Source organism: Geospiza fortis, unplaced genomic scaffold (assembly GCF_000277835.1).
Source record: "Geospiza fortis unplaced genomic scaffold, GeoFor_1.0 scaffold98, whole genome shotgun sequence".
Taxonomy (NCBI): domain Eukaryota; kingdom Metazoa; phylum Chordata; class Aves; order Passeriformes; family Thraupidae; genus Geospiza; species Geospiza fortis.
In genome coordinates, this window is record NW_005054306.1 from 7,005,153 (window position 1) to 7,018,240 (window position 13,088).

Below are 13,088 nucleotides of genomic sequence, written 5' to 3' on the forward strand. Positions count from 1 at the left end.
GGTGATTTTTTTGTCCAGTCAGCAGCACACAGCTGTACCAGAGATATTAAGAAAACTAACAGAATGTTTTAGATTTAAAGTAGTAGCAGCCTGAGTTTTGAGGTTTTGGGTGGTGATCTGAATAATGCAAGAGGAAGAGCAAAAAAAAGCTTCAGTGTTGGCTGTAGCTGTGTTTTTACTGTTTCTAATACTGGGTCACAGAAGATACAAAGGTTTTACAGCCCCACTATAAAACAGCTCTTTATCTTTTCTCCACTAATTCTGTGGTGTCACATTTAACAAAACTAGAAAACCGAAGATAATATGGATGTTTGCAGATTAGCTGTCAGGTAATAAATAACACTAATTTCACATACCTACAAATGTAAAGGTACCTTATCACTGTTTAAGTTTCTCACTCTTTGTAATGCCTGCCAACATTTTAACCCAGGCAAATTACAGTATTGTTTTTGCTGTTTTTTCACTGGGATAAAATACACAGTCATAATATCCTTTTATCAGATTTCATGGTATAAAAGGGCTTTGGTGCTTAATTCAAACTGTATATTGCTGAGGCAATTCCAGAGTTCCTGTTTTGGAAGATGTATTTATCTTGCCTTTTAGTTGTCTTTTTTCACAGTGCTCTAAGTACCACTTGCCCAAGAAGATGCAGCTGTGACCCTGCCCAGTCAGTGCAATGCTACAGGGCTACAGAGATCCCCAGAGAAATTCCTTTTAACACCAGGAGACTCTACATCAGCCACAGCAAAATTAAGCAACTCCAGGTAAGAAAACCCAGAAAAAATACTTTTTATAGTGCACTGTAACTGAAAGTTGGACTTCCCAGATGGTGGTGGCATCTAGTGAGGAGAGAATCTTATTCCATGTTCTAAAAACTGACGAAGTGCTGCCAGATCTGGTTTTATTTTTACTTAGTGTTTAAAGATATGTAAATATATTCCTGTAGTGTTTTCATGTTCCTGCAGCTCCAAGCACTAGTTCACACTGTCAAAATTATATTTTGTATGAAACTCAAAAAAATAGTATTTTACAACTAGCAGCCAAAGGTTGACTTGCTTTATATATTGTCAAATAACCATTGACTTTCAGAGTAATTTTTTAACCTGTTAAAAGCTTTTTCTAATTTTGATACAATATAATACTTTTTCACAGTAAAATGAAAGAGTTTATGTTATTAGAATAATTTTCCTAATGAATGAAATTGAAGCTCTCTTTTCCCGTCTCGAGCTGCAAGTGTCAGGTACAACTGCTATTAGAAATGGCAGAGGAAGCAGGTTTGAGTCTAAGGCACAGCATGAGATGTTTCTAAAAGCAAGGTCAGGGCCTCTCTAATAACCCACATAAATGAGAGCAGCCTCTAACCAAAGCTGCCAGCTATTTGTGCTATTGAAAAAGTTTCTTGAGGCACCACTGGTTCACTTTATTAAAGGCATCAGCTTATGCTCATCTTGCACTGCACTCTGGAATGGTGCTTCTTTGTTTCCTACCCTGGAATAAATATCTTTATTTAATAAATTCACCTTGTATAGATAGACACAAGGGAAATATAACCACCTGTATTACATATGCTTGCTGTGCATCAATTTAATACAAATAATAAGAAATGTGCAATTCAAATGAGATACATTTTCTCTTACAAAAGTTTAACTGCTCTGAAATGCATCTTTGATTTTGCCCTCAGGACTAAATGAAATAGGCTGGAAGGCAGCTTAGAGCAGCATCTAGAATGCCTGCTGCCCACTGAGAAATAGTGATTGTACCGTTTTCCTCTAGGAAAGTTTACTCTTTTAGCTGCTACTAATATCTCTGGGTTTTTTTGTTTTATCTCACACACCCACAAGAGTCAAACATTGGTGTGATTTAGCTATACTCGGGGTAAACAAAAGGTTTGTGAAATGAATTCTGTATTAGGAAATACATTTTCTGTCCAAACTCTTCCCTCGTCCTCCCCATTATTTTCTTTCCAAGATAAGTGAGATGAGCCATTTTCTGTTTCTTAGGCTAGTTGTCCATACCTGTCAGCAACTCCTCAGTTACAAGTGAAGTGGCCTTAGGCTCTGACTAGAGCAAAAGACAAGTGTCATAAAGCATTTAAACGTTGGATATAAGTGAATGAAGTGGTGAGATAAATGTTTTATGGCCAATCAAAACAAATGGTGTGTGAAACCATCTAAGAAGAGAGTTTTTCACTTTATACATTAATTCCACTGGCTGTGAGTCTGCCTTACTGCTGCTACTGACCTGTCTGCACTGAAAGGAAAGAAGTCCTTTCACACTACATCCTTGTAGTTATGTGGGCTGTTTCCTTGAGATTATACTGGGTCTTTGGATGTATTTTTTTCTTTTTTTTCCCACGCAACAAATTATACTTCTGAGGTTTTGACATCATAAATACCTATGCTTAATTTTACACAGCTGAGCAATTCCACTGGCACAAATTATAGTGCTTAGGGAGACATTTCTGCTTGTAAACTACATGTCTGCCAGCACTGAAATAACTCTATAGGATTTTAGGGTTTTGGTGTAGGATTTTTTTTCATTTGGCTGGTTTGATTTGGGTGTTTTTATTTGTTTGGTTTTAAAAATTCATTTATTTACCTACTAATTGAGGAAATAACATTCTTTCTTAAAGAAGTTGAATGGAAGCCCAGAGTTCCCACAGCTGACCTCCAAGAGACTTTTATATCTAAGCATTCACAAATATTATGGTTTGGCAATTAGCTGCCTCAGAAGAATAAAAAAATATTGTTTCAATTACTTCTGCACCTTAATTTGCATTGATTATTATTAAAATTGTGAAGAAATAGTCTTGTAAAAAATAATATATATTTGTATACTAAATCCATTATGTTAAAAAACCCAAGAAAAATAGTAGATTTGGTTTTGTTTTTTTTTTTACCCCAGTCAATTTTGTATTTGTTCTGATAGGGCTGATCAGTGTTAAAAACAGTGGCTGGCACTTTTTCTTTTGGTAATTTTACAACCTGGGGTTTCTTATAAAAAGACTTAATAATATCAAAACCAGATTAATTTTAGCATCTTTTTTCAATATTTTCTGCTCCCTCCTTTACTTGAAGATCAAGTATAACCTTTTTACTCTTAATTTAAAATTTTGTTTATATCTTAACATATTAATAAGTGGGGTTTTATCTGCTAAAAGAAAATTATCTACCTTGCTTAGAGAATAGGAAACTGTTTTTAAAAAAACTGCTTATAACATATCCCAGGTCACAGCAACTCAAAAGCAAAAAAAAAATTATTAAAACATCAAATTCCTTAAAATGTTTGTATTAAATAACAGCACATTAGATCCACTTTCAGGAGATCAATGTTTTAAAATATAAAGCTATAATAGTGTCATTTTACAGGCAATCCAGTTAGAGAATAAAACACTGCTTCCTAGCAAAAAAAAAGATCTGGTGGGCTTTCAAATATGTTTTGATTTGTATTAGAAAGACTGGGTGGTTTATAAGAGCATGGATAAATATTTAAGTCTCAAAACAGCATGGTCACAAAGCTTAGCAATGCATACCAAATAGGTGGAAAATAGAAATTATAATAATCCACATTAAGAAGCCTAACATCATTACGGAGCTAATGTCTGAACATTAACCTTCATGTAGCTCTCTGTCACTTAATAAGATGAAAATTAAGCCTCTCAGAGACATACAGAAATCAGCTGAGGAAAAGCAGAAAACATTGCTTTTGTATTTTCTAGGAGAAAATGTGTTGAATTGTGAAGGTTCATAATTGTTTCAATTTCCATAAGATGGTTTTATAATTACATGTGATTATGTTTTTGTGCTCTTGACCAATGCAGCTCATTCCTATGTACAAGATCACCTTCCTAATCATGACCAAAACTGGACATCAGCAGTTCTGATATTGCTATAGACCTATATATACACAAAACACTGTATTATAGAAAAATAAAATTATATAATTTGGATAACTTTGTTGTTTACTGTTGAAAAGATAAGGTTTTTAATGGATGTACATTCCCTCATTGAATTTAAATATAATTGATAGAGAAACCTGCTTCAATAGAGGCTCCATATTTATACTTTCTCAGTAATTGCATCAAAATTTGCAATTCAGAAATTGTTTTGCAAGACAGAATAAAGTGAATCTGAAAGATACTAAGGATACCACAGCAAAATGAAATCTGACTTGTCCTTCCCAGCTGTGCAGACTTTATTTTTAACAGAAGTTAAAATGCAGAGTTTGTAGCTGAGATAAAGAGATACAGCCCAAAAATATGCAAGAGTTGGACAAATGAAACTGTAAGACATCTTTTAGCAGTCACCTTTATGAGCTGATTTCCCTTACACAAGTATGATAGTCAAATGTATCCAACCAGGACTATGGAACAAGATGACTACCCAGCACCTGTACTGCAAAAGGACTTGTACTGCCCTCCATGGAGATTCCTGACTGGGATGAGGGGTTGTGCTGTAGAACAGGCTATATAGCTTTCCCCACTGAGAGTAAAATGTGCTGGGAGCTACCAAGCCCTGGGGGAAATGGCAAGAAGAACACACTGTTACTTTAGCCTCTCTAACAGGTGTGGTATGCCTGAGATCTGTAGTGAGATGTCTTTGGACATGGGAAGGGAAAACAGATGAGGACAATCCTTCCCACCACTCCTATGCAGAGCACCTGCTCATGTTGCTTTTTGACGGGGATTCCCATATAAATGATTTTTTAAGACTCAGTCACTGAGGTCAATGGGAAACATATTTGGTAATTTCAGAAAACCAATGTTTTAGCAACTGGTGTGCTCGGAGAACTCCCTGGCTCACCCTCATTGCATACTTCTCCTATCTCAGCTTAGAGAGCACTGCCAGATTCACTTCAATTTGCTGCTTAACTTGAGACACAAGATGGCAAGCTTTCCAACAGAGCAGAAAAAGAATGAAATAATTGTGTGCCTCTTGATATTATAGTTATAGTCAACATCTAAATCCCATTTACCACTGCAAAGTATCTGTTTATTACCAACTAATAAAAATAATTTTCTGTGAAAACACTCTGTTCCACAGAGGTGATTTTTCAGGCCAGGCTGATCTGACACTTTTGGTTTGATCATATTAATATGTGAGGTTTTTATTTTAAAAGAAGAAGGTAGTGAGGGAGAGAAAAGTGTTGAATTTTAGTCTTCCCCCAAAAGAGTAGCGAGAGGTAAAGATATTCGTGGATACTCCCTCTGGGGAATACATGGTGCAGTGACAGCACTGTTGATCTGTGGAAATGACTGTATCATGAAGTCAAAAGTGCTCTAGCAAGTACCATTGAGCACAATGAACATTAACAACCATCCACTCTCTGCAAAGATTTCTGCCACTGGTGATGTTAGCTTTCCATTTAATATAGGCTATCTACCAGGAGGAAATAAAAGCAATATTTCTTCTTCAAATGTATGTGTTTGCTCAAAACCTGACACAGCATAGACTAAACCCACAAAATTCTGGAAATGTAAATAAATACTGGCAAACCACAGGTACCTATAGTAATACATCTACTGTTACCACTTATTTTAGTTTCACATTCTAAATATATTGTTTTTCAGCATATACTAGCAATTGTCCAAGCATCCAGAAGGAGTAACCAGTGCAGATATCTATAAATGTACTATCATATTAATTTTTTTTTCTCTTTAAGTTTACTGACTTCAGGAGAATGTCAGTCCTTGAAGAGCTGGTCCTATCATGCAGTGGCACAGAATCGATAGAAAACAACACTTTCAAAGCTCTGAGCACCTTGAAGTCCCTGGAACTCTGCAAAAATCAGCTAAAGCAAATACCCACCTTTCTCCCATCTGGCCTTGAAATTTTAAGACTTGCCGATAACTCCATCAATGCTCTGCATGCATCTGATTTTGCAGGTTTGATGAAACTAAGGGTGCTCGATCTTCGGAACAACTTGATTGCAACTCTGCCTCCGAGTGCATTTTCTTCCCTTTACAATTTACAGAGTCTGATCCTGGATGGCAACAACATGGAATCTGTGTCTGCACCACTTAGGCTTCCTAGGCTGAAGTATTTGAGCATGGCCGATAATAAACTGAATTCGTTTCCAAACAACTTCTTTGCATCTTTCCAAAGTCTACATTTTCTCAGCTTAAGTGGTAACTTTCTGACAAAAGTGCCTCTTGATCTACCTAAATCCCTGCTGTCACTAAAATTAGAGAAAAACCAACTTAAAATGGTGAGACTTCGAGATGTGAAACACCTAGAAAATCTGTCTGAATTCCTCCTGTCAGAAAATCAGCTGACATCAATAGATGGTGCCCAGCTTCTTCCTAACTTAACAACACTGGAGCTCTCTAAGAACCAGCTCCACACTGTGCCTCTCAGGCTGCCCGGCAGGCTGCAGAAACTCGATTGCAGCAATAACCTGATCCAAAGGGTGACAGCACAGGACTTTCAAGGACTCCAAGACCTGAAGCATTTGTTTCTCGACAACAACGCTGTCAGCACGTTCGAGGCGGGAGCTCTCCAGCAGTGCGCACAGCTTTCCAATCTGGCGCTGGAACAGAATCTCCTCAGTTCTATTCCACTGAGGCAAGTGAATCTCAGGACAGCTGGTCCCAAGGTGTCACCTCTCCTTCCTTGCATTATGAGAATGAGAGCCCAAAATTGGTATTCAGACCCAGCCAAGGTTGAAGTCTGTCCATACCATAAAACCATTGCCGTAACCATCACTAATTAGCACTCCTGTTAGCAGCCTCAGAGTAGATCTGCTTTCATTACATCTGTGGCCCCCAATGAATCTGCTCATTTTGCATCTCTCCCTGCTAGTGAGACCACTTTATTTAATTAGCACACCAATAAGAAGAACCTGCTAGGAGAATACAACAAACTTACTACCAAGGTTATACTGCTAATTTAAGTAATTTACCTTCCAGCACAAAAGAAAAATAATTGAACATTTGATATAAAGGATAGATAGCAATTTTAAAGCTGATGTTTCTACCAAACCACACCAAGATTATTATTATTAAAATATTAAGATTTTGGGAGCTGAATCTGATCAAAAAGAATGTGCTTTTCCAGTGATATTGGCATTCCCAGCTTCATTAAATTCACATATTACAAGATATTTGGAATGCATATAAAGTCTCCAGCTTCAGGCTGTAAGAAAAATTCCAGTCAACAGAGCACAGAAGAAACATCCCTTGGGCACACTGTGTTCATTAATGCTCTGCTTAGAGGATCTCTTACATTCATCTGAGTGCTGGAACTGGCCATTATCAGAGATGGCATATTAAGCCAAATGGAGGCTGTTCTGATATAAAGTGGCAATTTTATTATTACAAAAGGCTGTGCAATAAGATGGCACAAAAATAGTGAAGTAATTCCATTAACATCAACTTCTTTAACAAAACTGGACTGTTAAACTTTATTTTTATGGCTTGTAGACAGGTTTAACTAGCCTAAATAAATAACGCAGTAAAATTTCAATTAATTTAGTATCATGTCCTTTAGCATTTGAATCTATTTGGCAACAGCTTTATAATCAGAAACTGATTTAGTGGTATATAAATATTTGATTTCAGTCTAGCTTGACAGGAATGTTTAATGCTTTGTACTTACTTTGGTATTGTCTAATCCATCTTATTTTACAACCTTCGTAGTCAAGAGAATTAATAGCAAGGAGTTCTCTACTAGCCTTTAAACACTACAACTTTTAAGGAGATATTGGAGATCTTTCATTCCAACAGTAAATACAGACTTTCAGGGAGGGCTGTAAACATAAAAGAGGTGAAAAAAATGACAAGAAATAAAACCTTTGTACTTAATTTAATTGTCTGGTGATGACCAGGTATGCATGGATATACAGAAAAAGAAATTATTACTTTTGACTTCTATCTGAGAATTCTGTCAGGTGTAAAAGGTTAAAAGATATGACTGATGTGCTGAAGTGAATAGGTCTAGCAGGTTTTCGGCAGAAATGAGGAGAAAGAAAGCTCCTTTTCCTTCTTTTCTGAAAAGAAAATAATCCACAAGTCCAAGTATTTTCAGGACTTTTAGAGAAGACCTGTACTTCATAAAATCCTACAGGGTGTGGTGAAAACACAAGGAAGAATCTGATGATATTCCTTCGAGTGGCAGTAGCACAGTGTGGCTGCCATGGTCAGCTCCCAAGTGAGCACAGCTCCTCTTCCAGCTGCAGGGCACTCAGTCATGTACTCAGTGGCATTATTTTCTCTAGACCAACACAGCCTGAAGTCAAACAATATAGCCATAAAGTTTAAGTCTAACATTAGTACAATAATACTTCACAGGTTTAAGGACTTACTGGTCAGGCTTTGGACTCTAATCAGTCTAGATAAACCTCTTGGGTGATTTCCCACTGCCTATGACATCAGTGACACTGGGGTTTTACCCCAGAGTACCCTTCTGAGATTACAGTGTCATGTTGGGCAATTGTCTGCAGTTAAGTTTCAAAACTGATTTACCGCAGTCACAAGCATTTGGTAAGGTCAGATTTTGTGACGTGAATCACCATATCAATATGTGAAATTCTCGTGTCCCCAGGAAAAACAGCACAATACAGAACTGCCCTACTCTTGAAATAGTAACATTGAACTTGTCAGGTTTTCACAAATCTGGAAACCATCTTTCAGCTTAAGAGGTTCAAACTCAGCTTCACACAAAACAGTGAGGGTCACCCATAAGTTTACCACTTGTAGTATACTGCTGTTCTATTCTAAATAGATCTTGGTAATGTGATTATCATTTCCCTGGGAGGTTCAGTCAGGTTTCCTTAAAATCTGTAACCTTGACTTAATTTAATCACCTTGCATACTACCATAGTACGGTGTTTTTAAAGTTACTTTCAAATTAATTTTATTAAAGATATTCCATGCCTATGCTTTCTGTTAAGCACTTGTCACTAACTATATCAGAGGGAAATGAAAAGATCATAAATGAGAAAGACTTTTGAAATTAAGGTATTTTCATATAAATTTGTAATATATATGAAAATAAGAATTATACTGACCTGTCCAGTATCATATCCAGAGATTATCAGCTTTTTCTCTTCTAAATGTAACCAGTTCCAATTCTTGAAAGTACTATTTTAGAAGCATTTACATTTTTCCTGTTGCTGATTTCTTAACAGTTTATCATCAGATGGATTACTGCTGTGATGATTAATCTTTGAGTCTTATGGGAGCAGGAGAACAAATGGAAAAAATATAATTCTTTACAAACTAAGAAATGTTTTTAAATAAGTCATGTATAAAAGCAGCTGAAGGAGCAGTGCTGCCACATTTGTCTAAACTTTTGTTGATCTTTCATGGTGCTATGCTTTGGTCATTGGCATTGAAGAGTACAAAAAGCATTTTTAAACTTGACAATTTAAATTAAACAGCTGATTTTCTTTGCTGATTTATCTTTCTCTGATAATACAGCACGAGATGGCTGTTCGGTTCAGCTGGATGAACAGTCAGTACAGGTCAGAACTGCAGTAATTTGGGAAAACATTTCAATGGTGTACACACAGTACACCTATAACGTAAAAACAAAAAACAAACAAACAAACCCAAACCCAATATGACCATCTGTTTTTGCAGAAGATTGCATGTTTTTAGTGATAGCTTTATTTTAGTACATCAGATGTGCCTGGGCAAATACCCACCACCAAATACCACTTACTAGAAACTGTATGATGAACATAACATCTTTCTATCGTTTTATTTTTTGCTCAGACTTCCAGACACCCTTGCTAGATTGGATCTAAAAGGAAATGACATAGAGGATGTTGGAGAACAAGAGCTGAAGGACTTGAAACAGCTTCAGGTTTTAAATTTACGTAATAACAAGATATCTCTCCTGGATCGCAAAGTCTTGGAGTATTTACCTCGTCTTCGTCACCTGTATTTAGATGGGAACCCTTGGAACTGCACCTGTGACCTTCTCAGAACCAGGAGAGCGCTGGTGGCCAAAGGGACGGATGTGCGGGGAGGGCAGTGCGCAGCGCCGGCACAAAGCCGAGGAGAAAGCTGGATGTCTTCCAAAAAGATTCTGCAGCAGTGTGAAGACAATCCATCTTCCACGGAAAGAGGCAAAGAGGACAGAAAGAAAATGAAACCCAATGAGGCTTCCAGCGTTGGAGTGAACACAGATGATGATTACTATGATTATGAATTAGATTAATGTCACACTTTAGTGAACCTTAAAGTTGTCTAGAGCTGCCCACTGCCACCAGTGTCTCTCCTGACAAGCAGTCTTCTCATCTGTCATTAGCTTTTCCTGCTCTATTTGTACTACAAGAAATAATAACCAGTGACAGAAGGGCTACAGTAAGGCTGTCCTTGTGAACAAAATATTGTAAAAAAAGAAATTTGTTTTTCTATACCATTAGTACTATGTAGTTTGAGGGAACCAAGAATACAATTACTATCTCTTAGAAAAGCAGTTTGTAACTCTGTATGAACTTTTTTATAGTAGAACATTTCTTATAGTTGCATAAAACCCCCACAATAAAATTCTGCAATACCACAAGACACTATTACGAGGAGTCTGGCATTCAACACATTTAAATTCACAAGTCTGCAGGTGGACATGGAGAGTTACACTGATGTAATTTTTTGAGATTGTTCAGAAATTCTTGCTTTTGAGAAATTGATTTCAGTTTTCCTGAAATATTTCCCTTTTTTGTTTATTTTAGACTATTTTAAATGACATTAGACTAAATTATCTGAGCTGCAGGCAAAACACAGAAGGCTTATCTTCATCAGAGCAAGTGAAATAAACAGAAGAATCAGTGTCCTGGTTAATGAGATTTAATAGTAGTTCTGAAATTAATTAATAGTGAGGAATGAAAACACTCTGGTCAAGTTGACCTGATTCTGTTGTTGTAAACAAAATAAGTGAGATTCTCAGGAAATAGATCCTAGCAAATATTAGGATAAGATGAGGTGAGGCGAAACTTTTGTAAGAGTTTATTTTGGTATCTGAATAGCTAATTAACTACAATATAGCTCAAGATACCATGTGTATACTTTTAGGTTAGGTATACTTAATGTGCAAGTACACACTGCAAGTGTCCCCCTTTACTAGTCAGAACTTCCCAGACTTTTATGCACATACACACAAAAAATTTCTAAATGCTATATAATTAATGCATTAACTCTGATACATGTACAAATTTTATCAAGCAGTTCCCAAAGTGCTTAAAAACTAAACAAAACTGGATTAGTGAGACCACTAAAAGCAATGACTTACAAACAATCACTTGTTAGTTCGTGATCTCAGGTGATAACTGATGAGTAATTACATCAGCAAATTACTTTTCAAAGCAAACAGTTTCTATTATTTTTTATCTGCCATTGGCATTCAGTAACTGAGTAATCCCTCACCTCTACAGAGGCTGATTTGTCAGGTGTCAGAGAGCAGTTATTTGGTTATGTCTCTTGTGCAAATGTGATTGACACGTGCGTTTCTTAGGTCCCCCAACACATCAAACTATGCCATTGGAATAGAGGGAATGGAGCTCATTTTTCTTTATGTTCCCTTATCATCAGACTCTGCAGAGGGATCTGCACAGGTTGTATCAATGGGCTAAGGCCAACCATGTGAGACAGAACAAGGCCAAGTGGCATGCCCTGCCCTTAGGTCACAACAGGGTGACAACACCCCCCTGCAGCACTACAGGCTGGGGCAGAGGGGCTGGAAATCTGCCCTGCAGGAAAGGACTTGGGGGTGCTGGTTAACAGCTGGCTGGGTAGGAGCCAGTGTGTGCCCAGGTGGCCAAGAAGGCTGATGGCATCTGGTCTGTGTCAGCAATAGTGGCCAGCAGGACCCGGGCAGTCAGTGTCCCTTTGCACTGGTGAGGCCACACCTTGAATGAATGCTGTGTTCAGTTTTGGGCCCCTCGCTACAAGAAAGACATGGATGTGCTAGTGCCTGTCCAGAGGAGGGAAATGGAGTTGGTGAAGGGCCTAGAGGCCGAGTCCTGTGAGGAACAGCTGTGGTTTTCGAGCCTGCAGGAGGCTCCAGGGAGACCTGGTCACTCTCACAACTCCCTGAAAGGAGAAAGTAGCAAGACTGGGGTGAGTCTCAGGAGACAAGTGAAAGGACCAGAGGAGATGGCCTCAAGCTGCACCAGGGAGGTTTAAATTGATTATGAGAAATCTTTTAATGGAAAGCCTTGTCAAGTATTGGCATAGACTTCCCAGGGAAGTGGTGGAATCACCACCCTGGATGTGTTCAAGATGTGGAAGTGGCACTTAAGAACATGGTTAAACAGAGGACTTGGCAGTACTGGGTTAACAGTGGGAATTGGTCTTGCAGGTCTTTTCCAGCCTTAATGCCTTTGTGGTTCTATGGCCATTCACCCAAATTTTTGGTACCTAAAGACTTAGATATTTATGAAACAGCATAAGCCTTCCTTGCAGTTTAACTGTTATTTTTGCTGGCTAATGCTGGTCTGTATTAGAAGCCAGGAAAATAGCTATTTTCTGAGTACGAGAAAAAATTTTGCGATACAAAATTCTTCATTCAGTTTTATACTGACGGATTCTTTTAACAGAGTGCTTTAAATATCCCCGTGCCGTCTCTGCCCACCGATCTGTCTGACAGCATCGGGCTGGCACTAGCTCTCACTTCATCTTTCACCTGCAGCGGTGTTTCCACCTTCGGGCCCGTGGGCCCTTACAAGCCAAGGCAGCGAAAGCCTGGGAGCCGCGGCTTTTGTGGAGGACGCGAATCGGGGTGCGCAGCCCGAGGCCGCTGACCCCGGCCCCCGAGCCCGTTCCGCGGAACCCCCCGCGAGCATTCGCAGCGCTCTCTGAGGGTGAAACCTGCGTTTCAGTAAAGACACCCCTGACAGCAAAGACACCCCCGAGGTCCGGCTGCTTCTGTGGAGGGAGACTCTTCCTCCCTCCACCTCTGCTTCACACACCAGCGTGAACGAGGCGCTGCGGGCGCCAGGAAGGGCAGAGAGAGGCTCTGCAGATGGGTTCGTGAAGCAGCGAGGAGGTTTGGCAGAGCCCGGCTGGGGGCAGAGCCCGCCCCGGCGCCTTCCTTCCCGCCCCCGGCACGGCAGGGCCATCGCCAGCAGCGGCCACCAGGGGGCGC

At 38.8% G+C, this 13,088-nt stretch overlaps 1 protein-coding gene across 1 annotated transcript; it reads left to right on the top strand.

Moving 5' to 3' along the window:
- The first annotated feature begins 581 nt into the window (after positions 1-581).
- Positions 582-10,163, top strand: LOC102038211 (nephrocan-like). The gene is made up of 3 exons (XM_031066703.1): positions 582-764; positions 5,662-6,563; positions 9,716-10,163. The coding sequence occupies exons 1-3, from the start codon at positions 582-584 to the stop codon at positions 10,161-10,163; spliced, it is 1,533 nt and encodes a 510-aa protein (XP_030922563.1).
- The last annotated feature ends 2,925 nt before the right edge of the window (positions 10,164-13,088 follow it).

Coding starts and splice junctions, on each gene's coding strand:
- LOC102038211 (XM_031066703.1), top strand. CDS start 582: ATGTATTTATCTTGCCTTTTAGTTGTCTTTTTTCACAGTGCTCTAAGT. Junction 765..5,661: donor GCAAAATTAAGCAACTCCAG/GTAAGAAAACCC, acceptor TTTCTCTTTAAG/TTTACTGACTTCAGGAGAAT. Junction 6,564..9,715: donor CTCAGTTCTATTCCACTGAG/GCAAGTGAATCT, acceptor TTTTTTGCTCAG/ACTTCCAGACACCCTTGCTA.